This window comes from Anarhichas minor, unplaced genomic scaffold (genome assembly GCF_050575085.1).
Source record: "Anarhichas minor isolate MPS153535 unplaced genomic scaffold, ASM5057508v1 ptg000014l, whole genome shotgun sequence".
Lineage (NCBI taxonomy): Eukaryota > Metazoa > Chordata > Actinopteri > Perciformes > Anarhichadidae > Anarhichas > Anarhichas minor.
In genome coordinates this window covers 5,412,876-5,440,006 of record NW_027466460.1, presented here as the reverse complement: position 1 = coordinate 5,440,006, position 27,131 = coordinate 5,412,876, and the positions used below count along the sequence as shown (strand labels likewise).

The following is a 27,131-nucleotide window of genomic DNA, read 5'->3' as shown; positions in this document are numbered from 1 at the left end:
AATACATATTATTTATTTGACCAGTACACAAGATTACAAAGTTAGCCAAATAATCGTGAATTTGCTTTCACTTCATAAGTCAGACATCTTGTGTTGGCTTATTTCAGTTTGGGAAGAAGTTTTGCCCTAACCAATCAGTACTGAGTGACACATCTATTCTATGGATGTCATTGTCACAGCATCAGCAGCTAGCTTTAGCTGGCGGTTAGGAACAGTTAACGTAAAGATTATTTAGCAATTGTTGGCTACTTGGGGGCAGCTCAACAAGCTGTAAACACAAAATGAATATATAATCTCTTACAGTAAGAGATCAATACAGTTGATAAGACAAACTTGTTAGCAAACAGTTGCCTATTTACACATCCAGAAAAGCAACAAGAGCCTTGTGTTGTGTTTTTGTCCCCTGTCCAATAGTTACCCACCTGCTTTTTAGCTCTGTTTTGGTCTCCACCAACTCCTGAGGGAAATGGTAGCGCTTTAGCAGCTAAATACTCCACTATATTTACTGTACTATCTAGTTTACGGTGACCAGACGTCATGGTTTGTCCAGGATTGTCACAAATTAAAATAGTAATAATATACTTATTGTTTTCAGAGCTTACATAAATGTTTATCTTGTTCTGTCCCACTCATTTATAAGTAATGCACCACACTTCTGAATTCAACACTGATTTGATTACTCAATATGTCGTTGTCAAGGCTGTTGTTATGACGCTCTTTGGCTGATATGCCGAATTTCTCTAAGTCTGAAGAAAAGCATAAGCTTGAAACGTCACTTTTGGATAATCAATTGCACTTAAGGCAGCAACAGTGTGAGGACCTTTATTTACATTTCCATTGCTCTCTTCTTTTGGTCCACCTGCCTGCAACAATTTTTGAGGTACTTTACTTGAGTATTTCTATTTTATGAACAATAGCAAACATGTTTTACTAATACTTTGTTGATCACTTAAAAGCCATTAATGTGAACAACATTTTGGTTGCCAGGTTATGAAAAGTCCTGTCTTTATAGACCACATGCTTTGTCTTTTTAGTTAGCTTTTTATTCAATCGGAATAAAGGATTATAATCTACTAATGCAACCGTGTGTAGGATTTAGGGAGATTTATTAACAGAAATGGAACATAATATTCATAACTATGTTTTCATTGGTGTATAATCGCCTGAAACCATGTTTCTACAGTAGCCCAGAACAGACAAACCAAACACTGACTCTAGAGAGAGCCGTACACATTTCCAGCTCTGGTAGTGTTTCTTGTGAAAATGTGAATGCTAGGTTCAGCTCATCCTCTTGAGTCACACATACATGAACTAATGCTATGATTATATGAAACAATATTTTGCAATATTTATCTTCTTACTATTTCATTTGCATATAAAAATTGAACGTGAAAACTTCTTGGTAGTAACACTGGGTTATAAAAACTTGCATCATGGAGGGCTCCCCATGAGCTGGAGTGGATAGTATTGGCTGGGGGTTTGCAGCCCTGACAAACTACATCACGAGTCAGGGAGCCGTTCACAGGTGTGGACTGGACTCCTGTGTGAGACGGTGAGCTGTGCTTGTGGCCAGACGAGACGAGACCTTTAAGTACATACCGTTGGATAGCTCGGTCACGTGACTCTGTATCTACAACCTGCCTTCTCACAGCCGGCCGCCCGCTCTCACCATTGAATAAAAAAGGTAAACGAATTCTATAGCAGCATTCGCAGACTAGAGCTAGTTCACAGACTCATAGCCCAGAACTTCACGGTTGTACTAAACCCCCATAAAAAAGGCGGAATGACACGAAGCTACAGGCGCGTCGCTGCTCCGGAGAAAGACGGGGAGTGACGGTCGGTGTGGGCACTTTGCTCATTCAGGCCTTATCTGTATTAAACACTGATCACAAACCCGAGTTTTTAACTCCTCCTCCCAAATTAGCTTCATCCACGATCGGCGCACTTTTTGGCGACATTATTTCCGGATTGTATGCGATTCATTGTCGCAAATGCGCGACGAGAGCTACAATAGACCAACGTGGCGGTCGGATTTGTGAAGATTACAGTCAATAAAGTGCTGTGCACAAGGCTGCGACTAATCCCTGTGTGAAAGGGATGGGCAGTGCACCAGCGGAATCTGACTTTCTGCTAAAAGCTGGGTGGGGAATGGAGGGAGACTTTTCCTCTCGACTCCACACATGCACATTATGGTCAACAGGGTGTAGTCTCACTTGGGTTGAATGTCAAACGCGCTGTCAGACTCGTATGATTAGTTCGAAGTCCGATTGTGTCAACAGTTACTTGGCTGAATCGGTGCGTATTTTATATGTCACCACTTTAAACTCTCCCCCAAGAGCCACCCGGACGTCTAACGGGGGTATTTTTGTATTGTTTCTTTATTGCAGGATGGCAGAGGTTCCCATGTCATGTGATTGTTTTGTTTCTTTACCTCCTGGCTCTCGCGATGACCATGTTATTTTTGGGAAGAACGCAGACCGTCCCCGGGATGAGGTGCAAGAGGTGGCCCACTACCCTGCAGAATCTCACCCTCCAGGCTCCATGCTGGAGGTAAAGCAGTCCTGGACTCCTGCAGTCCCACACCACATCTGATGCTGGTACAACTGACTGACAACAGGCCTCATGAATCATTGAAAGAAATACACACGTTTGCAGATATACTGCATACGTCCACAGTCTGGTGTATTGCAGACAATTAATTAATAAAGATTCAAAGCATATATTTGCTCATATTACATTGCTATTCCCAATAACCCTGTCTGAACATGGTACAATATTATACAAGAGACTTGATGGAGAAACATTCATTCCTGTTCATGTTTACGGGAAAGGAACTAAAGGTTTTAACCCACTGATTAAATGCTTTCTCCTTTCCACCTCTCCCTGGTGTTGCACTGTTAGTGTAAGAAATACTGACTGATACACTGTCAGATCAGACATGGTACCGATGTTGGTGCAATGATATATAGGAACATGTTCTGTCCAGATGTGTTAATTGACTTCTGGTTTTTCTCCAACAGCTCTTTTGGCTTTTCTGTTGAGTAAAAAAAAGGGGAAAATCCCAACACTTTCATCTTTGAATGCACTGGTACTAATAATTTCAGAGTTGATATAATGGTATCTAGTCCTGCAGTTTGGGTTTTAATTGTCCAGGTTTTGACATATCTGTCTCTGAGATTTCTGCCTCAGCCTAAATACAGTGGAGGTAAAGGTTATTATGTTCTGTAAACTAAATTAAATTAAAATAGAAAATAATAAAGACAAAAGACAAATAACAGTTTTTGCTCTAGTCAATAAAAAAATATTCTAATCACGGGAATGGTTTAAATTTGCAAACCAGTTGTGATGCAAATTCATGCACAAATTCACCAATATCTGTTCTTAAAATGCAATCTGACTTCAAACTTCGTAATACCAGGAACCTTTGTCTCCCTGTCTTTTCATTCTGAATGGGACTAATGGATGCCTTAATATATCGTAGAAAGGCCATATACCTGATGGTATTGCTGCATAGAGATGTGTGAAGCTGGAGCTGATAAGATTCATTTATGTACAGCAATAGAAAGTCATTTTGACCTTTGAGTGTCACTGATGTGAAAGTGTTTGTCCAATACATCTGTGTCCGCTTTGCATATAAGGTACATATTTCACTGAAATTGTTTGTGCAGAAAGGGACCTTCATTTAAACAACAGCATTCTTTTTTTCTCAGTCTCCATTTTTTTTTGTCTGCAGTGCACATACATCCAGATCCCTCAAGTGGAGCAGACCCGCGCCGTCGTCCTCAGCAAACCTGCCTGGATGTGGGGCGCTGAAATGGGAGCCAATGACCAGGGAGTCTGCATTGGGAATGAGGCTATCTGGACCCGAGAGCCCGTCGTCCCCGGAGAGGCTCTGCTGGGCATGGACTTTGTCAGGTGAGCACAGAAAACCTTTTTGATACTGTATTGCTTAAAAACAAATCATTTTGGATTAAAAAAAAGCTTACCCAATCTCAGCAATAAAAAAATGAATACAAAAATCTTCAGAGCTGGCTGGAAGCAACCATTGACCGCATCCTAATTAAATACAGTTTGGATTTTGTATATTCAGTAGAAGTATTAACTTAATCCTTTTAGGCTTTGATCGGAAGGGTGTGTAGATTGTCGTGAGCATGTTATGACAGGTGTAGTAAATACTGTATAGCACAGTATCGCTTATCTATTCATCTCTGTATATAAAAATAGCAGTATCATTGCCTCTAAAATACATGGCAGAAGAGCGTGTAAGCATTGCCTTCAAGCTCAACTGGTCTTCACTGTTCGTTAAAAAGACACAATAAATACATAGATCAAAGTAGATACATGCTTGAAAATGAAAGAATAACATTTATAACTACATAACTAATGCCCTGTAGAGACAGACTTTATTCTTTGAAGTAATCCTGCATGACTTGTGATCATCAGACTGGGGTTGGAGCGTGGTGACAGTGCCTGGTCGGCGCTGACAGTGATCACCAGCCTCCTGGAGCAGCATGGCCAGGGGGGGCAGTGCAAGGAGGACCCTGTGCCCTTCAGCTACCACAACACCTTCCTCCTGGTGGACCGCAATGAGGCCTGGGTCCTGGAAACTGCTGGGAGGCTGTGGGTGGCGCAGAAGGTCACAAGTAAGCATGGAGGGTTACAAATCTAGGGTGCAGTGTGAAGGGTACATGTATAGCAGACGTGGGGCCAGGTTATTCTTTTGCAAGTCACAAGTACGTTTCAAGTCTTTCCCCCAAAATCCCAAGTTAAGTCCTAAACTTTAAGTTTTGAGTCCTAAAGAAGTCATAATGTGTTCTACAACCAAATGTAATGCCATTTGCGTCTCCATCTGTAATTTTCGACCCACACGTTTTGGAATTATTTTTTACCAACTGCCACTCAGTAACATAATGTTAGTTCTTCATGGTTCTCTCCTGCAACTTGATTGGATGCTGTAGCATGCAAGATTTTACAGCACGTGACATCTTTTAGCTATTCACAGAGTGAAACCTCAGGAATAGCAACGGACATAAAACGCAATAGGTACCACTTGTGCAGTAGACAAAAGCAACAAGAAACAAGTTACAATATATAAATGTGAATTACAATATGCAGCTACAAAGCACTCAGAATACAGAGTACACAGTATACTGTACAACCAACAGCTGAAACACTGACTGAGACAGATCAATGATTAGATCAAAGGCTTGTTTTGCATTAGCAAAATGGGGTGACATTTGTAACCCATCTAAACAAGTCCAGAGTCACTGGAGCCTCAAATATGTATTATCCAGGGTTGAAAATAGTTAAAGTAAATGCACTATTTAATCTTGTTTGAGTAACATTTGCAAAAACTACAGTGCCCATCTCCATTACGAAATTACTGATCAGGCTGTGGCAATAAACCAAAGACAAATTAAAGATTTTCTGTAGTCACAAATCACCAAAATCAGTCACGGCAATGCATCCAGTAGTTGAGATTTTTCAGTCCGGACCTCAGTTGTGGAACAACCAGCAGACCGCCTCTCTCATTCCTACAGCCGCACCACTAGCATGGCTGAAAGCATTTTCAGGACAAAGACTAAACCAGACAAAAATTATGCATGGGGTGCTCGGATGGTCACTCAGCCATTTCAAACACATTGCACTCATAAGTAGGAGACTTGCGTCTTTACATGCTAACAGCCACTCTCTCTTCTCAGAGGGTGTGAAGAACATCTCCAACCAGCTGACCATCGGGACTGAGGTCACCGCAGAGCACCCAGAGCTGCGGGGCGTGGCCCAGGCTCAAGGCTGGTGGGACGGTGAGGGGGAGTTCAACTTTGCTCGGGTGTTCAGCCCTGAGAATCCGCCTGCCAGGATGGAGCTGGCAAAACAGCGCTATAAGGGAGGCACAGAGCTACTCCAGCAACATGACGGTGAGGGTGGTCAAGTCCTACATTTCCCAGAATGCTTGTGGACACCCCCCTTTCAACATTACTGTCCATGCAGCATTCAGTGATAGGTATAGACAGTAGTGATTAGTTACAGTTTCTGTGTCTCTCCTGCATTGTCTCTGGTCTCAGGCTCAGTGACGGCAGCGGTGATGATGTCCATTCTGAGGGACAAGCCCAGTGGTATCTGCATGGATTCTGGAGGTTTCTGCACCACAGGCAGCATGGTATCTGTCCTGCCCAGAGACACCAGCATGCCCTGCATCCACTTCTTCACTGCCACCCCAGACCCCTCCCGGTATGTCTAACTAGATTAGAAACATCTGTTAAGACTATAATAAACCATGTATATCACAACATATTCAGGAATTAAATTATAATTAGTCTATTCTGTCACACTTTATAGCCACCTACTGGAAACACAATACTGTAGTAATCCCTTCACATGACAGCTTTTAAATGTGCTGTTCTAAATAACTTGTGTCTTATGCAACACTTTTATAATATAGGGAAACCTCTTTATCACAAACTGTAGCAAATTCAACTCTTGTTGAAAGGTTTTAGCACTGATTCATATTGTATTTGCGTGTGCGCTGTTCTGTGTGCTGTTCTTTAGAAATTCTCAAAAATCAGGGAAACAAAAGGGTAAAATATATGAATAACGTATTATTTTATGTTTACATCTGGCCAAAAATAATGATAAGCTCAACGCAACTGATTGACCTAGCTACAATATCTTTTTCAAAGCTTTGTTCCAATGTTATGTATATCTTTTAAATGTTACAAAATGTGTTTCACGGTGCCTCAGTGGCTGTTTAGACACAGCTGTTTCACATCAGGCACTCCCAACAAAAGGAAACAAACATGTTCTAAATGTTGACATTTCTATTGTTACACCCACTGCATGTCATTATAAGGAATGACAAAAGTAGAATGTTTTTATTACGGAGGTTTATATCCACTCACCTTAACCTTCTCGCAGTTGACTTTCCAGCTTTCACTAACAGGGCAAGGACTGGCTTCAAATAGCACGCCAGTGCACATTGTAATCAAAACGTCTACTTAGTGAGTTAACACATTCCAAAGTTTACAGGCATGATTATTTTCACTGGAAGCAATTAACAATCACGTCAAACCTGAAACACACCCTGACTGCCTGACTGGGATTTGACCTGAGTAAAGTTAGTTAAACAAAACAAACAAAAAGAAAACTATTTTGCCCCAATGGCAAAATCCATATCTTTTCGCCCACTATTGGCTCACTCAAAAGAACCCTCCCAAAAAACAACAAGCAAACAACAAATAAAGTCTCACAGCAAGAGCAGCTAATGGACCACTGATGCTCTGCAGAGAAACAAATATTAACAATCTTAAAAAACGCTTCATAATAATACATGACATACAGATTAGATGTTAAATATTACATGACTGAACTTAAGAAAACCTGAAACGTCGGTCTACTTTCCTACCGACTACCAATCGCCTTCAACCCAGCAGGGAAGGCGGGTCTGAAATACATGAAAACAATTAACACCAAACATTCAACAGGATTAAACACTGCACAAAGAAAACAGCCTTAAGCCTACCAATTTGTTCCTGCACTCTTGTCTTCCCTCCACGCCAACATGACATCCACATCACTCCACCTGCCTGAACCACGTGCAAACTGTGTTCTTCCTGCAGGTAGCACTATATCTGCAAACTTCACTATTTAGAAAAAAACATCCCTTTTTTTCACTTGGGGCCACCTGCCACATTGTTATATATTCTAAATTGTGGGTGTATTCCTGGTGTGTGGTGGGTTCTGTCTGGGGAAAAATGGAAGTAATATGTTTTAACTTTATGGCATCAGAAACAAAGCTGTTAGCATAAGCAGCAATAGGTACATAGAAAAGACAGTGAAAGGCTAAGAAAAAACAAAACTAAAAGTGGCTTATATGCTGATTGATCAGTTGAAGCTTTAAATTAAGTTTAAATTTCCTGTCATTGAAATGTCATTTCAATTTTAAACAGACATTGAGAAGGTGTTTCAATGCTTATATTCTTTCCCTCCCCATCTGTAGCTTTTCCTGCATTCTGTCTCCACTTTGGGTCGAACGGAGTTTCTGTATCTGTCTTTTTCTCTTCCCTGTCCCTACTCTTACCCTGGTAGGTCTGTATTCAAGCCTTTTATCTTCTCGGACTTTTCTACCCCTGTGCTGAGGGTGGTCTCCCCACAGTTTGGCCCAGACGACCCTGTCAGGAAGCAGCCTCGCTTTCAGAGCCAGGTGGACCGAAGACATGACCTGTACAAGGCCCACCAGGTGGCGCTCAGCACCATGGAGACTAACCCGGTGGGCACTGATGGATGACCTAGGTCAATGATTGTGATGTGCAGATCCTGGCAAAGTTGGAAGCTCATTTTCATTTCAAAAATACATTCAAAGCAGAATCAATTATATTAAGAGTGGAAGTTGGTCAGTTGTTGGTGATAAATTACAGGCGAGTCGCACACTGACACACTGACACTCCCAGAGCAGAGCAAAACACAACAGGACCTCACAGTTAGTGCACACAAGACAGAGTGTAGACTAAACATTAACACACTACAAGTACATATTCAAAACCAAAGAGCAGGGTTTCAATCACGACTACCTCATGACCTCACGGGAGGTATTCGTACTTCAAAACAAAGTGACAATTTCCATTAAAGCCATTCAGCTGACTATCATATGTTTTAACCAGCGATACTACATACTTGCTTAAAGCAATGTTTTTTTGAGTATGTTGGGCATTCACACTGAAAAGTGTAAAAATTACAGGTGCACTGTTTGGTGGCATCCAACAGTGAGGTTGCAGATTGCCACCAACTGAAACTTCTCCCGTGTGCCAAGTGTGTAGGAGATCTACAGTGGGCGACGTGAGTCAGTGTTTGGTTTGTCTCTACTGGGCAACTGTAGAAAAATGACGGGCGGCTTCGTATGTACAGTGGGTACGGAAAGTATTCAGACCCCTTTAAATTTTTCACTCTTTGTTTCATTGCAGCCATTTGCTAAAATCAAAAAAGTTCATTTTATTTCTCATTAATGTACACTCAGCACCCCATCTTGACAGAAAAAAACAGAAATGTAGAAACTTTTGCAAATTTATTAAAAAAGAAAAACTGAAATATCACATGGTCATAGGTATTCAGACCCTTTGCTCAGTATTGAGTAGAAGCACCCTTTTGAGCTAGTACAGCCATGAGTCTTCTTGGGAATGATGCAACAAGTTTTTCACACCTGGATTTGGGGATCCTCTGCCATTCTTCCTTGCAGATCCTCTCCAGTTCCGTCAGGTTGGATGGTGAACGTTGGTGGACAGCCATTTTCAGGTCTCTCCAGAGATGCTCAATTGGGTTTAGGTCAGGGCTCTGGCTGGGCCAGTCAAGAATGGTCACAGAGTTGTTCCGAAGCCACTCCTTTGTTATTTTAGCTGTGTGCTTAGGGTCATTGTCTTGTTGGAAGGTGAACCTTCGGCCCAGTCTGAGGTCCAGAGCACTCTGGAAGAGGTTTTCTTCCAGGATATCTCTGTACTTGGCCGCATTCATCTTTCCTTCAATTGCAACCAGTCGTCCTGTCCCTGCAGCTGAAAAACACCCCCATAGCATGATGCTGCCACCACCATGTTTCACTGTTGGGATTGTATTGGGCAGGTGATGAGCAGTGCCTGGTTTTCTCCACACATACCGCTTAGAATTAACGCCAAAAAGTTCAATCTTGGTCTCATCAGACCAGAGAATCTTATTTCTCATAGTCTGGGAGTCCTTCGTGTGTTTTTTGGCAAACTCTATGCAGGCTTTCATATGTCTTGCACTGAGGAGAGGCTTCCGTCGGGCCACTCTGCCATAAAGCCCCGACTGGTGGAGGGCTGCAGTGATAGTTGACTTTGTGGAACTTTCTCCCATCTCCCTACTGCATCTCTGGAGCTCAGCCACAGTGATCTTTGGGTTCTTCTTTACCTCTCTCACCAAGGCTCTTCTTCCACGATTGCTCAGTTTGGCTGGACGGCCAGGTCTAGGAAGAGTTCTGGTCGTCCCAAACTTCTTCCATTTAAGGATTATGGAGGCCGCTGTGCTCTTAGGAACCTTGAGTGCTGCAGAAATTCTTTTGTAACCTTGGCCAGATCTGTGCCTTGCCACAATTCTGTCTCTGAGCTCCTTGGGCAGTTCCTTCGACCTCATGATTCTCATTTGCTCTGACATGCACTGTGAGCTGTAAGGTCTTATATAGACAGGTGTGTGCCTTTCCTAATCAAGTCCAATCAGTTTAATTAAACACAGCTGGACTCCAATGAAGGAGTAGAACCATCTCAAGGAGGATCAGAAGAAATGGACAGCATGTGAGTTAAATATGAGTGTCACAGCAAAGGGTCTGAATACTTATGACCATGTGATATTTCAGTTTTTCTTTTTTAATAAATTTGCAAAAATTTCTACATTTCTGTTTTTTTCTGTCAAGATGGGGTGCTGAGTGTACATTAATGAGAAATAAAATGAACTTTTTTGATTTTAGCAAATGGCTGCAATGAAACAAAGAGTGAAAAATGTAAAGGGGTCTGAATACTTTCCGTACCCACTGTAGATAAAACGGCTCAATCAACAATTCTTATTTTCAGATGATTATACACTAAAGAAAACATACCATTTCTGCAAATAGATCCCTCTAAGTGCTACACACTGTTCCTTTAAGTACATGTTGGCTTACAAGTTAGTATAAAAGTTCATTATTAACCTTGCAAACAGTAGTCTGAAAAATCAATCCAAAAAAATAATATAAATATGTTTCTCTCCTGTGTTTAGGAGAGAAGGTGAACAAAAGTGCTTGCCAAGATAATTTTTCTGTTCCTTAAAAAAATGAATGTGTGAATAGATGGGGAAAAAAGCTGCCGGTTAGATTTTTCTTTGTTTGTCAGGATCATTTTCTGTAAAGTGTTTGTTGTTTTAATACTAATTTCAACGACAAGAGGCCAAAGTGCACCTCTACTCCACATTATAAATAGGACTAAACACATTCATGTTTTCCCTAAGAGCAAATACATTTCTAGCGAATAGAAAGATATGACAGTAATGTTACATAACTTGCAAACACGTAATATTAGTGTGAGTATTACAACAACCAACACTTTTTTCACCTGTCAAATGTATTTATTTTCATCTGCTTACCCAGATGAAAGAAAAGTAACCTTTTTTTTACCTGTTCTTGAGTCATAGACAGGAGATAAGTCTATTTAGATCAGACTTATTTTTCTCACTTGCCTCTCAGGGCGTCTGTAATTTTGTAAAGTTAGTGAAGTTTGATTGGCTGTGGCATTTCAACGTTTGCTTGATGTATTTTGGTGCATGGATTTCATCATTTTATATTTTGTACAAAGTAGTTAAGTGGATAGATTTTATTTTTGCAAACTTACTGCGGAACAGTATACTCAGGCAATTAGTCTATACATTTTGTACATCATCAGTATGGAGTGTGGAATTGAAACACGACTGTTGCCTGCTGTGTGGGTGAGCAACAAGAGTATGTAGACACCCAGATTAGCCTGTCGAGTAAATGGAGGTGTATGATAGCTGGTGCTCAACTACTGTCATTTAGTCTGCATCTCCCACCACAGACGCCTGGTTGAATTTCACTCAGGACTTTCAAAAGGCTAAGAGTGAGATCTGGATTCTCGTAAATGTACGTGATATTAAATACAAGGACTTGTCCATAGTTTAGGATTCAGTTCAATGACTCCATTGCTTAAGCATGTTAAAACATACACTATGCAAATACTATTTGACCCAGTTCTTACGGTTATTTTGACATCTCTCTGTCTTTTCCTCTCTGTGTGTCAGGACGAGGGTTCAGCTGTCTTTGAGATTCTGAGGGAACTGGAGTCGCAGTGTCTGAGTGAGATTTCAGCCATACTGAGTGGAGAGATATCAGGAGAAGAACTGGGGGACTTGTTTTTTGATTCCGTGGACACAGAAATAAAGTTCTACCAATGAGGAGGTGGGAGGCTTCAGGAGCTGTATGTGATGTTGTACCGTGCATGAATGTGTTCCTGTTGTGAAGGGAAAACTTTAGACTGCAACTTGGGAGCGGAGAAACTCAAACCCTGAAGAGACGATTACTGTAATATAGTGATAAATATCCATGACTATGATAGAATAGACTTTCAGTAGCAATATGGATTAAAGAATACATTGGGTCTGGACATAAACCAGTAAAAAATTGTATAAAAGTAGGAAGAGTTGAGCTAAAGTCAGTAATTTCCATGTGTTGTGTTAACTTATGTAGGGTCCTTGCATGACTTAAGAACACACTAGATAATATCTGAATCAAACACAATTAGATGATGATTTTTAAGATAATTTCTGCTGCTTTAACACCTTTGCCATTTTTGCGTGCAGAAATAGAAGTAGCCCTGTGTGGAAATGTGACTGTGTTCCCAGCAAAGCTCATTAAGTGCTTAACCTGTGTGCTGTGTTCAACTGTTGTGTTTTACAGCGCCCTCAGGTGGACATCCCTAACGCTAGCAGAGTTGCAGGAGAAGGCCCCCGGTCTGTTGAAAACCCTGTGTTCCTCATCAGATTGGGCTCTGCCTCACTCACACAACACACGTCCATGATTAACACAGACTAAATGTCGAAACTGCTCTGATTGGAGCAAATGTATCATCTGTATCAACCATGGAGCAAAGAGTGCACCTTTATTCGTGAGTATAATGATGTAGACTACACATCTATGTAGAGCTGTGTGAAGTTGCACAAATGCAGCGTGGCATTTGTTTAACATTTTTGTTGTTGTTGCAAATGAATGGGTTGTCATTTGATGGCTACCTGTAGGGAAATATCTAATAAAGAATGTGGATAGTCTGTTCTGTGTCTGTTGTGAGCTTCCTGGCCACTGTATTTGTACGGCTGTTGGTATTGGTAATGCTGGAGTACGTCTCCTTTACATTTTCTCTGTCTCAGCCCTCTGTCCAGACTCAAACAGCGCTTTTGACAGCAATACACAGCATTAATATTAAGAATTCAACTTCTGTCTCCATCCTATTTATTTTTATCATTACTCTGCCTTGCTTGAAAGAGAAGTGGAGTATGCATTATTTGGGGGATTTATGTCACTACTACCTCCCTGACATTAATTGCAAAGTGATATAAAGTGGGTTTTTATTTTTGATTTGTCCAACTGCTTCATGTATTGTATTCAAGTGTCCCATTCAAGCCATGGCAGTATAATAGTCCCCCTAAGTGCTACACCCTGTTCCTTTATGGACCCGAACCTAAAACTGCTAAAAGGCATTTGGCCATTATTGATTTTATGATTTACACTTGTGCTTTTCCTAATGTGACATGTCAAAGTGTCTTCTATAAATACAAACAGGCCGATAGACAGTTACGCATTACTTCACTAATAATGTGCAGCTCTGTTTAAATTGTAAAATGTAACACCTTTCTTGAACCATAAACGGTGAAAAACCCTGGAGCTATATGACAGCAGCCATAGTGGCTAATTTGCTTTTCTTTATTTAACTTGCAGGGGGATTTTTGGGTGGATTTCCCCTGTAGCATTAGGTTGTTTTCAGCCTATCGGCTGTTTGACACTCCAGTCCAATAGGTGGCGCTAATGCGCCTATAAGCTAGTTTACCAGTCGCCAATGGATGAACCCAAGGAAGAAGAAGACGAAGCATTATGTTCGGTTGTTCACACTCCTTCCAGGAGGTGGCGGCAATTTAAATCTCTGTGACTGTCTAGGAGGGTAACATGACGGCTTGGTGGTGAGCGAGGTACACCAACTTGGCGACAAATGTTAGCCAAGTGCTAAACTATTTGTTGTTGTCAAGCCTTTGTCATATTGCCGAGCCTAGTTTCAGCATTTTCATCTGTCCATCCCCTTAAAGAAAGTGGGGTCGTCCAACGGAAAAGGTAATTTAACGCCAGGATGCTAACGTTAGCCAACGCTGTTTTGATGATTGCTAACCAACAGCTGCTCCCTGCACCTTAGCTTCCATGTAACAGTTACACCAGGACGAGAGGGTAAATGTGTTGATTCTAGATGGAAATAATTCCCTTTTTGATGATAATAAATTGTGATTTTTCCTATTTATATACTAGCAAAAGCTAACTAACGCAAGCAAGATACACTCTGCTACTATGTAGCAGGCTACCTAATTTACTAGTTAGCTAACAACCAGTAGAGCTAGCCAGCCAAGCTCATGTTAACGTTAGATCTGAAGCTACTGAGGCTAACTTCTCCATTAAAATCTTATGTTTCAACACTGGACGGCGGATAATTGTACTGAATTATGCGCATGTAGTTGAAGTCAATCGTTGTTTCTGTAATCTGGAGTGAAAATCTACTCATTTTAACTAGCGTTCGTTCATGATTTGACACCTGCTGACGATGTTAACGACCAATGTTTCATCCCCTCTCAACATCTTGCCACATTTGAAGATACATTTTACTTTTGGTCCCCTCTATGAATCGCATAATAGTTATATGTGCTTAAATATGTTGTATGACTTTTAGGGATTCCTTCATGAGCAAGTGTGACGGAGAGTTTTTGGACTAAGCATGGGCGAGAGCAAGTTAGGGTGTGCACATCCATGCTATGGTGTCACTTAAAGCTACATTAAGTATGATTCAGTCGTATACTGTTGGTCCTCTATGTGATTATTCAATATGCATTATCTAGGTTTGGCATATTAATCTTTCTGAACTCTTTAATTCGTGATTTCAAAGCTATTTTTCATTTTGTCTTTTTTTCGCTGCAGGCATTGACATCCACTCCGCTGCTGGAGTTGCTGTGAGATTATGCAGTCAAACAGGTCTGAGCACAGTCACGGGCGGCAATACAGCGACAGAAGTTCAAGGCTGTGGGACGACTATGATCACAGACGGGAAGAAAGGCATGAACCTCACAGAGATGTATCGCAGGATTCCTATCAGAAATATGGTGGAAATGCAAAAAGAGGCAAAAAGAGGACACGCAGAAGTATAGAGTACAGTGAGTCGCTTAGGATGCTGTACAGCAAAGACTCATTTAACAGAGACTTGAGCAGAAAGAGCTCAGCGAGGAGACTCATGTCTTCCCCTGATTGGCGTACTTTTGAAAAGAAAAGGCAAAGGTTTACAGAGGATGATAGAGATGATAACAGATACAGGCTTGAGCCTGAGGATGATACAAACAGGCTGTCACCCGACAGTTTTTCACGTGCACACGTGACCAACGACTTTAAACAAATGCTACCACAGGAAGAGGATTTCAAATACAGGAAAACACCTCAAGACTCCAGACACAAATATGTGCATGAGGGGTTCACCTATAAGCAACAACATGACAGACAATCGTCTGGATATTACAAAGATAGAGTGGGTCGTGAAAGGAGCCGAGACTGTTCACAAGAGAGGAAGCGATCGCGAGATCGCTCTAAGGTTAGTCACAATGTATTAGTGTCACTGTAAGGACGGTGAAAGCTTATTTTTAATGTAGTTTAATAAAATGTTCCTCTGTGTCAAACAGAGTTATGTCAAACCTAGAGAGAGGAATGACAGCCCCTCTACGGATCATGAGGAGCATCTTCAAAATACAGCAAGGTTTCCATTGAATGGATCTTGTGGACAGGTGGGTTTGTTACCTTTATCCTCAGTGACATGTGCACCGGATTTCACTTGGGGTACAAATAATAATAATAATAATAATGCATTCAACACACACACACTTTATAAATAAGCTACCCAGCATTAAATACAGTAAATAAAACTAAGTCCACCTTTACCAGCTGCAAAAATAAAGTGATGAACACATTTATTAAATAATATAATAATATGATACATGTTATTCTGAAATGGCCCCTTCCAAATAATGAGTACTTTTGGTACTTTTAAGTATATTTTGATGCTAATACTTTTTGTACGTTTTACTCAAGTAAAATCTTGAATGCAGGACCTTTACTTGTAACATCTCTATTGGTTATCTGGTGATACTACTTTAACTTAAGTAGAAGTTCTGAATACTTCTTCCGCCACTGCCTTTAAGTTGAATGTTTTTGTGTTCCCACTATTGATGCCTCCACTGTAGGAACTGATTTCGTAGTTAAGTGAAGGATTGAAAAACAATTGCAGTATTTGATTTTTGTAGCATCTCCACATAAGATAGGATGGATATGTCATTGTTAGACCATGATGTGTGGTCATAATATACCCCAAATATTAATGGTAGAGTGTCAAAGAGAAGGACGTCACCGTAAATGTCTTTACAAACCGGATCACTGTGTCCTCCAGCTACTGGAGACAGTTCCTGAGCTGTCAAATCATTACATAGTCAAAGTGATTTGTGTGTGTGTTTTTAGTTTCTCATAGGTGGTAGTTCCATATTCTACACATTTATTTGTCAAATAAATAATGCAGATAGTGTTTCCATAAACTGCGGTTGCTTCTGTGTGTTTCCCATCAGTTTTTTGAGAGTGACGTCACCAACCAAAGTCCTGCTGTTCCTGAGCAGAAGTCCCTCATGGGTTTCCAGCGCTTCCTCAATGTGCTCAACAAGGGTGTGAACGTCGAAACGCTCACCAAGATAGTGACTCAGACCTCCACAGAAGTGGGCGATCCACCGAGTTCTACATCTTCTTTCGTGAATACTGATCATCCCTGGTCTCCCGGTTATGCCGGAGGGCAACAGGGAAGCCACCAAAATACCAGACACTGGAGTGAGAGCGAAGGATTTCAGAGACGGGCTTCTTCACAGCTTCGTCACAGGTCCTTCAGCCCAAAGGGGCGGTCTCTGTCTGATGAGAAGTCTCTGCAAAAGAGAGACGGAGAGCAAAGCTACTCCAACAGTAGATCCAGATCTCCCGCAGAAGAAGAAAAGACAACACAGACACCTGAAGATGAGCATAAGCACAGGCAAATGCAGGATGTTTTGCAGGCCATTGGCATGAATTTAGGATCCGAGGAACTGGGCCAAATGTCCAATCGGATCCAAGAGCGGTTATATGGAAAGAAGGAAAGTGACCGCCATCGTAGAGGAAGCAGGGAAAGAGATACCAGGCAAGCGTTTTCACCACGACCACACAGTAGATCATCATCATCATCATCCAGCAGATCTAGTTCCAGCCCGTTAAATCAGGAATATTACAAGAAAAAAGACTCCTATAGCACTCAGAGTGATGTAGCCGAGGTACACCAAGTACAGGTGCACGAGGGTGTTGAATATGGCCAGAATAGCACCAGTATCACTTTACAGGAGAGTGACGAATGTGAAACTTACTCCAAGGAAAGCACGGCTGCATTTCCTCAAAATTCGGCATACACTTTCTTAAAGCCATCTCCTACACCTGTAATGCCGATGTACCCTCCAGTAAACTGTTCATCGCTGCCATACCCACCTCCTCCTAACTTGCCTCACCTTGGACCCAGGCTTTTCTGGCCTCCCATGCCTCCCTTCTTCCCCTCCCCCCAGGTCCCACCTGTAAGTATCTTTCCAGCAGTACTGGCTGAAACACAGCACATGAGTCATCCCTATTCTTACTTCCCGGGTATAGACCCAGCACTGTACCACTCGGAAAAATGGAAACCACTGTCAAGGCCCCGCTGTTTGCAAGTCATTAAAACCAAACAGACCAAACAGCCTGGATGAAGACAACTGCATAGGTTAAAAATCTGACTGATATAGCAAAAACAAATTGTCTTTTCTCTCTGGGGAATAGTAAAATATCTTCATAAAATAAACAGCTGGGCCTTCACAGAGTTCACCAAAAAAACAACACGAAACACCCATTGATGAAATGAATATTGAACATCTGCAAGCATCCTGTCCGACAGCAACAAACAAGGCAATACATAACACGGACAAGGAAATAAACAGGCCTCAGGTTTATTGACATACCTGGAACTCTGTCCATTGCCCGCCTATTGTTCTTACACCCGAAACACAATGTCACTCCAACGAGAACCACTGTGGAAAAAAGTGTTTATTGATCTCTGAACATTTAGTTTTCTTGATTTTGTTTTTAAAGCCATGATTTGATACATTAGAATTTTTGCTGAGGTTATATTTGTCAACAGAAGTCTTTTTGTCAGAATTATCATGAAATGGCATCATGATATTTCGATCTTCAGAGGGTTTTGGCCAACACATGATCTATAAAATGTGCTGTGCTGTACTCTTAGTTAAGCTATTTTCTTTTCTCTTTTTATACACATGCAGAAAATTATGTAAATATTTGAATAGCATAATATTAAATGCAATGATTGTAAGTAAATTGCTGAGAGATGTTTAATTGCACCAATTTTTGTTGACTATATTGTGAAGAAAAAAGCAGTTCTCAGAAGAAGGAAACGTTGGATGGGACCGTCACGTACAACATTTAAAACGACCCTCCATGGCAGGCAGCACAATACATTCAGTTATTGAGAAGACTGCAACATCAGAGTGGGACCAATCAGGATCTTGGAAAACAACACTGCATGGTTTGGAAAATTGTTTAATTTTAATTGATCCATTTCTATACCAAGCAGGTTCACCATACATTACATATATTATCGCATAGTTTGTATAGATACCATTCTAGACAAACGATGAATAGGACATGTTAATGATTTTAGACTTTGGTGAGAGGAACATGAGAACACACACCTCTCTACATGAATGGAGCTGACGCGGAGCAAGTGAATAGTTTTAACTTCCTGAGAATCAGCATCACAAACAACATGACATGGTCATCACACAACAAGAAAGCTCATAAATGGCTGTATTTCTTAAGGAAACTGAAGACGGCAAAGCTCCTGTGCTCCAATTCTTGTTAGCTTTTACAGAGGATCAATAGAAAGCATTGTTGAGGTATCCACCAATAATGTCCGAGACACGCTACACCCTAGTAACTATCTTGGTGTTAAAATAATGAATACGTCAGTTGATTAGTCGATTTAATGTAACTATGATTAAACAAATACTTGTATCGAGGAGAAGGCTGTAGTGCTGGTGCAAACTGCAGATGAACTCTGATACTCTAAATGACACTTCTCAGCCTGTGGGGGGCGAGAGACAAGACAAAGAAAGAACGTAATGACGGTATCATAGAGTTTGAGCATCTGGCTGACACTTACATCGTTCCTTGTATTCCCATACTGTGTTGAGATGGTTCAAGGATGATTTTGATTTAATGTGTGACTTTATATCCTTTATCAAAATATAATCATGTGAGAATTATAATGCTGAATATATGTGTAAGCAAAATTAAATTAGTTAGTCAGAGAGACACCCTGTTCAATGGGGCCTATGTATTGAAGCATCCTGCGCCACACCGGGCAGGCCGTAAAATTAGTGAAGTATAGGATAAACTATCTGGGTAACATCAGGCACATAAAATGTGCATTGTATCCTTAAGGCATAGAACACGGGAAGATACGATGAGTACTTGTTCTCGAGGTCATAAAGAAGGGGGGCAGGCGGTCAGAAGCATATATCACATGTTCCCATTACACCCCTTCCTCAGAAAAGAGGGGTTAACGGGGAAGTTGTCTAAACTTTAAATTAGGCCTGTCAAAAGTTAATGAATACTTGTACTGTTTCGTTAAATGATCTGAGAAGGACCTGTTGTCTACCATATATGGACATGAAGGATGGAGAGGAGAGGAGAACGAGGCTTACGTGAAGACCGAGTTGATGACTCCGGTGAGGTGCATGCTCTAGAGAATTTGACATTTTGTAAGAACTTTTCCGATATTCAGTTTTTGTAATTCGATATTTTACTTTTTGTGAAAACCAAATAAAACCGGTCTGTATTTTGTGCATTCCGACCAAAGTCCAGTGTTGCTCATCTCTGTTGGGGTTCCCGTAGTCGCCTAAAGGTAAGAGTGCTCTTCTCCTGCGATAGGCTGACAGTAAGAATTTAGATTAGACATAGAATGTAAATGTTATTGCTGTTAAAACATAAGGATAAGATAAGTGTTGTGATTTACTAACTCGGTTGGCTCAGACCGATTTCATAGCTCTGCTATGAAAATTGATAATTGTTTTTCAATTTGTGTAGACTTAGACTTTTGATGAGAATTGATGTTGAAGCTCTGCTGATGTATCACATGTGATGTTGCAGTGTTGATGATAATGTTTAAACGCTAGCGGTTGTGTATTGAGAAGCAATAGGAACGTTAAGTTAGGGGTGTTAGGGCCAGGGTCTTGAAGCTGCACTTAACAACCAAGCGAGGTTCCCAACAACACAGGGTTCCTCCTCCAGGGGTGACTCAAGAGAGCGGGTCCACCCTGGTGTACATCCAGTCCTCCCACACCTATTGCACACACACACACACCTAAATCCGTTGATATCCGGCTGTCGGGGAGACCGACGTTTTTAGCCTGAAATAAGTGATACGACGGTGGCTAGTGGTATTTAGTTATCCTGGTTATCGCCCCTCTAAGCAGGCTAGGACGGCCTCGCGTGTAATTTTGGGGGGTGCGTTCGGTTACCTAGGTCAGAGGTTATTGGACAAGCCGTCTCCCAGCGCTCCGTGCGGAGGTGGGGGAGGGTATCGGTTACGCAGCTAGGCTGTACACCTTTTCAGCATCCTGACTGGAAACATGACAAACTGGCATAGGATGTGCACATGATGGTACCCATCTACCGATTGGTGTCAAGAGGGGCCAGCGAAGAGCCCAAAGGATATTAAGACATTGCCCACCTCAGCTACAACGTGTCCACCCTGCTGCCTTCTGGCAAGAGATACAGAAGTATCAGCAGGGATACCACCAGACTTCAGAGCAGCTTCTTTCCTTTAGGCTGTTAGACTCCTAAATTCAGCCTTTACATTTATGTTATTTCTACTTTTTAAATGTTTTTCTTAGGTAGCAAAATTGGACTACAAACTGCATGTCGTTGCACAACAATAACACCTTGTAAATGGCCTTTACTCATTAGCCGAGTTATCACTGTGGTGTCGGTACTCCCTCCAGCAGGGGGCGCTGTTAACATCCACTTTTCAACACCACCGAAGCAGTAACAGCATTCTTAGCCACTCTTCCTCACTTCAAGCTAATTTTCAACACTAACGAGTGTCCTTACCTATTCCTGAAGCTTACTAAAGGTCAGTTTTGACATTTCGCTTTTCAAGAACATCGTTTTCGAAGTAACACCCCCTAAAATAACAACCCCTTTGTCCGCGATTGGACAGAGGAACGGGCAGTTTGAGTCGCAGTAGTAGGTAAACAATCTGTTAGCTGCGAGCCTAAGCTATCTAAACACAGTGTTTAACTTATCGTTACCTGTTATATCACACCATCTTACATAGAGTTTGGTTTATGCACACACAGGTCTGTTGTGAATATCCCACAGTGATCTCTGCACACTGTTTCTACTCTGCAGAGTGCACTGACTGCATACACCGTGAGAGAAAGTGGCTGAAGGATGAATCCACTCGACTGGGATCACGGTGCTGTTCGCTCATTCCAGAGAAGTCTGAGTCCAAATCACCAGAATGATGTCTACAACAGCATGGAGAATGCTTCAGTCACCAATGAGGAGTGGCACACTTTCTGCAAATATGCAAGACGGACTGCTGATGAAACTCAAAGCAGCATGGGATGGGAGGAACTCAGTCTTCCCCTGCACAACGTTTACACTCAGGACTCAGAAGTTGAGGACGCAGATGGAGAAGCCCTTGAAATGGATGAAGAGGATCCAGAGCTGGCAAGAAAGCGGAAAGAGCTGAGAGAGATAGAGGAGCAAATACTACTTAAGAAAGCTGCTATTGCCTTGAAAACAGTTGAACCGTTTGTGAAGAGCACAACGTCTCCAGACTTTTCCTGCAATGAATCAGCATCATGCATCGGTGCAACTCTTAGAGACAGGGTGAATTTGATTTTACAGCAACAACATCCTGCCAGCTGTCTGTCAAAGGTGAGTAATCAGGTAACCAATCTGCTGCTTTAGATCATTATTTTACTTTGAGAATCAGTGTTTACAGCTTCAGCTGTTTTCCAGATAATATTATAGTTTATTGTATTGCCTCGTTTTTTTTTTTTCTCAGGTCCGTTCACCCAAAGAGAGAATGAACTCATCCCGCCTGAGCAAAGACGGTCTGCTGCAGGACGACCATCCTCTGAAGCTCAGAGTGAAGGCACTAATGAAGCGGAGATGTAGCGATCCATTTGTTTTGCCAGCAAGCATCGAGGTTTGTAATGTTATTTGCAATTTTGGTTGGTCTTCTGTTTGATTAAGCACCCTGGTGAACCCCTAGGTAAAGAGGGGGTAGAGGGAGCCTTTTGACTGCTTGTCGGTGGGCCTTGCCTCAGACTCGCATCTCCCAGAGTAGCCTTGATGTTGATGTGGCTGTGATCCCTCGGCAGCCTACCTCAACTCCAGTCAGACCATTGCTTTCCAGCCATGTTGTTGAGCGTCGGCTGCAAGCTCAGCGTATCTCAGTTTCTTGCGCTCCTAGGCCTCCTCCACTGCATCCTCCCAGGGCACCGTAAGCTTGATGATGTAAACGAGATGGAGGGTTTAATCCCAAATTGTAATTTTTGTGCTAGCTATACCTTCCGTCCAAAAGGACCAAAATAATGGATGATATTTGATGTCATAAATAATCTCATACTGAAATCAAGATTTCTTAACAGACGGTGCCTTCTATAAATCAAAAAAAGTTATTGGGTTGTTTATTTTAGTGATGCTACAATAGGAGGTTTTGATTAATTATTGTTCTTTCAGTATAAAATTGTTGTTTGGTAAGAAACTTGGAAAGAAAGTGGATAAAAACATACAAACTTTCAGCAGTTGATCGTCTGGTTTTAATTAGTTTATGTCTTCATGAATTGTTTTTAACAAAGAGTAATACTTCTGTTAATCTGATTTGTCCCAGGTCCCTGACCTCACACCACCTCCTTCCAGCCCAAGCATTACTTCACCAGACAACGAGAACAGCGTCAACGAGGGTTTCCTGCGCTTCCTCAGCGTTCTCAACAAAGGAGTGGACATGGACTTCCTCAGTAGGATTGTCAACGATGACAGTGTGGATCTTCCTTTGGGTGAGGAGCTCCTCAACATTCCTGTTCCTGGCGTAGAGAACAAGTCAGATCCAACCCTCAGGAGAGAGAGCCAGCAATCGGATAGTGGAGCCTCGCTGCCGGGCAGCTGTGGAGAGAGGAAATCTGACCCGCCCAGTCAAGAGAGATCCCTCAGTGAGAGACTTTCCCCACCTAATGATGACGAGAAGAAGAATGACCGGAGTCGATCCAAGTCTCCCTCCGCAGTGAAGCAGAAAGAAGAAGAAAAAACAAAGGTGGACGAGCAGCGTGAACAGCTCCAGAATATTCTTAAATCTCTGGGGTTGAGCCTGGAAGTGGAAGAGATGAGCAAATTAGCAGACCGGACTCAGGAGAGGCTGTATGGGAAGAAGCATGAAGACACAAGAGTAGAGCAGGAGAGTCGGCAGAGGGGCTCTCAAAGACATTACAGTAACTGCTCCTCCTCCTCAAGATCAAGCTCTAGAAGCAACAGTCCAAGCCCCTCTCGCCGTCGGCGCTCGCGCAGCAGAGAACCGAGACGAAGGTCTGAACACAGCCGCTCGAGAGACAGAAGGGGAGATGGACTGACACGCCATGACGGTAACGAGGACAGCAAGGAAGAACAGAGGTACAAGGACGAAGGCGAAAAATACCCCAAAGAAATCTCTTCTTATCAACATCCGTGTCAACAAAACCATACGTATACCCAGCCAGATAACAGTTTGCCCCAAGACTCACTGTACACTGCCGACCACAGTGGCATCAACAGCGCTGATTTAAGTTCTTACTGGGCACCTACTCAGGGTGCCATTCCTCCCTTCTTTTATACTAGCGGGCGTCCTATTCCACAAAACACCTACCAACGCTTTCCTGGCTCTGTAGTGGCACCTAACGTGGATTACCCACATCAGCGCGGCTCTTTTGACATCAACCTATTTGTGAATCCAGATCTGTCTAAGAGTGAAGGCCAAACTGGATCTGCTTCAGGCAGTCGCTGCCTGCAGGTCATCAGCACTGAGCAGCCGCAATTCAATATATGGAAGAGACAACGACAACTGAGAGAAATCCAGATGGTGGAGAAGGTGGAGGCTCCACAGCTTAAAGAAGATGACACTAAAGCCGAGCAGTCGGAAGAAAAACGACCGCCAACGGACAAGGAAATTAAAGCGAACTTGAGGAAAAAGGTTGGTGGAATGTTGGTTTTATCAGCTTCCTAATGCATCTAATTTTGTGAAGTTAGATAATGGAGGTTTTGTCCCGTTCGTCTGTATGCTTGTTATCAAGATATATCAACGGAGTATTTCACTTAAATCTGCTGAAAAGTTGGGCCATGATGAGCTGAACAACAATTGATGCATTTCATTTGTGGATCAGGGCCCATATTTATCAAGTGTCTCAGAGTAGGAAATCACCAATGATTCTTAGTGATGTAAATGTTTTTCCTATCTTTAGGACGAGGGGGCGTATTCATAAAGCTTCCTAGTACAAGGAGCTGCTCCTCGTGACAAAATGCTAAGAAAAATCTTAGAATCAAAGAAGAAAGAGAAAATGGTGGAAAGTCACAGATGTAGGAGAAATATTCTCTAAAACGCTGAATAACAGTAAATTAATGAAACGCCACAGATGACATCGTGCAGGGAGAATGTTTGTGGTGAATTTCATTCGAGGTTCGCTCACTTCTCCAACCCATCGCAATAATGCTGTAATACCAGAAATAAAAGTGATCACAACACTAAGATATCTGGCAACTGGATAAATGCAACGTCACTACTTATACAGGCTGTCCAGCAATCACAGAAACGGGTGAAAGCTGAGCCATTTTCCCCCAGTAATATTAAATAAATTACTAGAATAACCAGCATGGTAAATAAACTATCAGCATATGAAGAGGCTACTGGGCAAGTAGGCCTAAATGTGTTCATCAGAGATGTTCATTTCATTAAATAGTATTCAAATTACACCATGTCTGAATAGAGACTAGCTTCTATGATTACGCCTATTTTTCACTTTCCATTCTATGACCATTATCATGAAGAAAGCTTCTAATGGCGATGTGCCCACACTCCCAAGCAAAACCATCGCTGTGTGTGCAATATGCACAATACATGCAAAATGAAGCGCTGATGGAGAAAATGGATAACTGGCATTGTAAAACTATATATATATTTATATATGTAAAACTATGGATAGAGCTGACTAGTGTATTTTACTGAGCTGCATCAAATGATTGAGTCTACAAGTTTATATTGTATACATTTGTTTAAATCATGAACACTTGCCAGTGTTATAGCCTCAGATGTATTTTTGGTTAATTTGATAATGTTAGATAAAGCCACTTAGAAAACGTGGCATCATGTTATTGCATACATAACCTAAATCACTCGGTTATCTATTGTCTACAATATATTATCATAGATAATATCTACATATAGAACCTATACGCAAAAGAGTGGTGCTGTTTTCTGCTTATCAAATGTTTCCGTTGGTATTTGAAATTGAAACTGTCCGAAAACTACAACATGTGATCATATTTTTAACTTTGCTGCTAAAAGTGTTGTAAAATGGCGATGTCACAGAATGTCAGTGTACGGTAGGTCCTACTATGAGGCAGGAGGGGTTTTTCCTTAAGAATGATTCTGAGATGCTTGATCAATCTTTAGGATTTCTCAACATTTTCAGAAAGGGAATTTAATGTTTTCTCATAGAGTACCGCACCTACGTATGACATTTTGTTTTTTTTACACATTTATCCTGTTCTTGTATATGCCGGCACTGCTACAACAATGTAAAACATGAATTATGTTCTGTATTGTTCAACCACTTCTATGCTTTTATTTCAAGCTTGAAGCGTTTAACCAGAAGATGAAGCAGAAAGTCACACAGCCAGCCAACTCCCTCTCCCCTCAGACTGGTTGAAGTAAGTAAATCACAGTGTGACGTTACAGCGTGTGACTTCATCAATGAATAAATGTTCCCGCTTTGGACTGCTTCTGTTTCGTAAGCACTGATCAAATACAATGTTTTTCCTCTGCAATGATTCATCGGTACCTATTTATGATTCTACCAATTTAACATGAAATACGTTAAGTTATGTTATGATGCTCCAGTTGAGGGATAAAAACAAATTCCAACCAACAAAACGTCACAGAATGTCTCTTTCTTTCTCACTTAAATTATATTGTGATAATATAGAATTAAATGTCCATTAGAAATTAAGTCTTTATTAACTGCACAATGAAAAAAGGGAACTTTGTCAGCAGCATTGAGTAACTGTCATTCGGTCTCACGTCTTTTACATTTTTTTCTCCTTTCTCTGTAGACGTGTGGATCGTCATGACGGATAATTTGAACCTGCTGTGAGCCCCGACGGACCATGTGGATCATGTTCAACATTCATTATTTACACATGCAGTTAATGGTGTTACAGCGCCATTTAGTGTTTAGTCATTTCCAGTTTTGTACTGAATCATCCTCAAACTCTAACAAGTATATTTTATCTTTCTCAAAAGAATATTTTTGTGCCATTAATTGCCGATTTGGGCTGAGACGGGTATTACCCGTGTCAGCTCCACATTTCTGTGAATATTACTACTTTGTAACTCTGTTTTTAAACGGCCTTTTTTTCTTGGTGCTGTATAGGCTACATTTGATTAAACAAAGTATGTTTTGCAGGCTTTCTTAATCTGTTGATGAATATATATTTTTTATATTAAAAGTGTCAGGTGCAGGTCATTCAAATTGCTTTTCCAAGTGAAGTCTTAAAAAGTTAGTAGTCGATACTAAATCGGTGCAGTTCTCTTTCGAGGTCATCCACTAAAACGAACAAAAACAACCTCAGCGGCAATGTCTCTTTCCAGAAATTGTGATTTCAGTTTTTCAAATGTGTCTTTTGGAGCTTTGAGCACCACAAGCCGAGTGCCATATAGTCCCTGAAAGAGCCATTTTGTTGTTTTTGTTTTTGTACAACCTCCCACCACATGGGGGCATAGTGCCGGTGTAAATCAGAGCACAGGTAATATAATCAGTGGGGTCTTTGGACACAGGTTGTTGCTAATAGGCAGAAGCAAACAGTTTTTGACCGTGCACATTTAACGAATGTAAATGTTATGATTTATTGGTTAATGGAGAAAATGGATAACTGAAGAGAAAGTGGTGGAACTCTGATTATGTGAGAAATAAAATGCCTATATTGGAAA

At 41.4% G+C, this 27,131-nt stretch overlaps 2 protein-coding genes across 8 annotated transcripts; both read left to right on the top strand.

The window, feature by feature from the left end:
- The first annotated feature begins 1,576 nt into the window (after positions 1 to 1,576).
- On the top strand, positions 1,577 to 12,807 carry LOC142949504 (secernin-2-like). 3 transcript variants are annotated; one of them, XM_076091186.1, is made up of 9 exons: positions 1,577 to 1,684; positions 2,388 to 2,550; positions 3,734 to 3,915; positions 4,444 to 4,643; positions 5,703 to 5,918; positions 6,066 to 6,231; positions 8,086 to 8,266; positions 11,785 to 11,941; positions 12,440 to 12,807. In XM_076091186.1, the coding sequence occupies exons 2-8, from the start codon at positions 2,389 to 2,391 to the stop codon at positions 11,935 to 11,937; spliced, it is 1,260 nt and encodes a 419-aa protein (XP_075947301.1). In that variant the 5' UTR covers positions 1,577 to 1,684; position 2,388; the 3' UTR covers positions 11,938 to 11,941; positions 12,440 to 12,807. The 3 variants fall into 3 exon arrangements, with proteins under 3 accessions (XP_075947301.1, XP_075947300.1, XP_075947302.1); XM_076091185.1 differs by lacking the exon at positions 1,577 to 1,684 and adding an exon at positions 1,940 to 2,295; XM_076091187.1 differs by lacking the exon at positions 1,577 to 1,684 and having other exon boundaries at positions 2,467 to 2,597.
- Positions 12,808 to 15,045: 2,238 nt separating this feature from the next.
- LOC142949503 (uncharacterized) lies at positions 15,046 to 27,131 on the top strand. Of its 5 annotated transcripts, none has more exons than XM_076091181.1 (10): positions 15,046 to 15,371; positions 15,460 to 15,561; positions 16,393 to 16,985; positions 18,250 to 18,407; positions 19,528 to 19,787; positions 21,296 to 21,829; positions 21,960 to 22,103; positions 22,791 to 24,119; positions 25,777 to 25,852; positions 26,255 to 27,131. In XM_076091181.1, the coding sequence occupies exons 6-9, from the start codon at positions 21,338 to 21,340 to the stop codon at positions 25,849 to 25,851; spliced, it is 2,040 nt and encodes a 679-aa protein (XP_075947296.1). In that variant the 5' UTR covers positions 15,046 to 15,371; positions 15,460 to 15,561; positions 16,393 to 16,985; positions 18,250 to 18,407; positions 19,528 to 19,787; positions 21,296 to 21,337; the 3' UTR covers position 25,852; positions 26,255 to 27,131. The 5 variants fall into 5 exon arrangements, with proteins under 5 accessions (XP_075947296.1, XP_075947295.1, XP_075947298.1 ...); XM_076091180.1 differs by having other exon boundaries at positions 16,393 to 17,406; XM_076091183.1 differs by having other exon boundaries at positions 16,393 to 18,407; positions 19,528 to 19,611; positions 19,743 to 19,787.

Excerpts from the sequence above, each read along its gene's own strand:
- LOC142949504 (XM_076091186.1), top strand. The coding sequence starts at position 2,389 with ATGGCAGAGGTTCCCATGTCATGTGATTGTTTTGTTTCTTTACCTCCT. Across the intron at positions 2,551-3,733 it reads CTCCAGGCTCCATGCTGGAG|TGCACATACATCCAGATCCC; the intron begins GTAAAGCAGTCC and ends TTTTGTCTGCAG. Across the intron at positions 6,232-8,085 it reads GCCACCCCAGACCCCTCCCG|GTCTGTATTCAAGCCTTTTA; the intron begins GTATGTCTAACT and ends TTACCCTGGTAG.
- LOC142949503 (XM_076091181.1), top strand. The coding sequence starts at position 21,338 with ATGAATCCACTCGACTGGGATCACGGTGCTGTTCGCTCATTCCAGAGA. Across the intron at positions 21,830-21,959 it reads CTGCCAGCTGTCTGTCAAAG|GTCCGTTCACCCAAAGAGAG; the intron begins GTGAGTAATCAG and ends TTTTTTTCTCAG. Across the intron at positions 22,104-22,790 it reads TTTTGCCAGCAAGCATCGAG|GTCCCTGACCTCACACCACC; the intron begins GTTTGTAATGTT and ends GATTTGTCCCAG.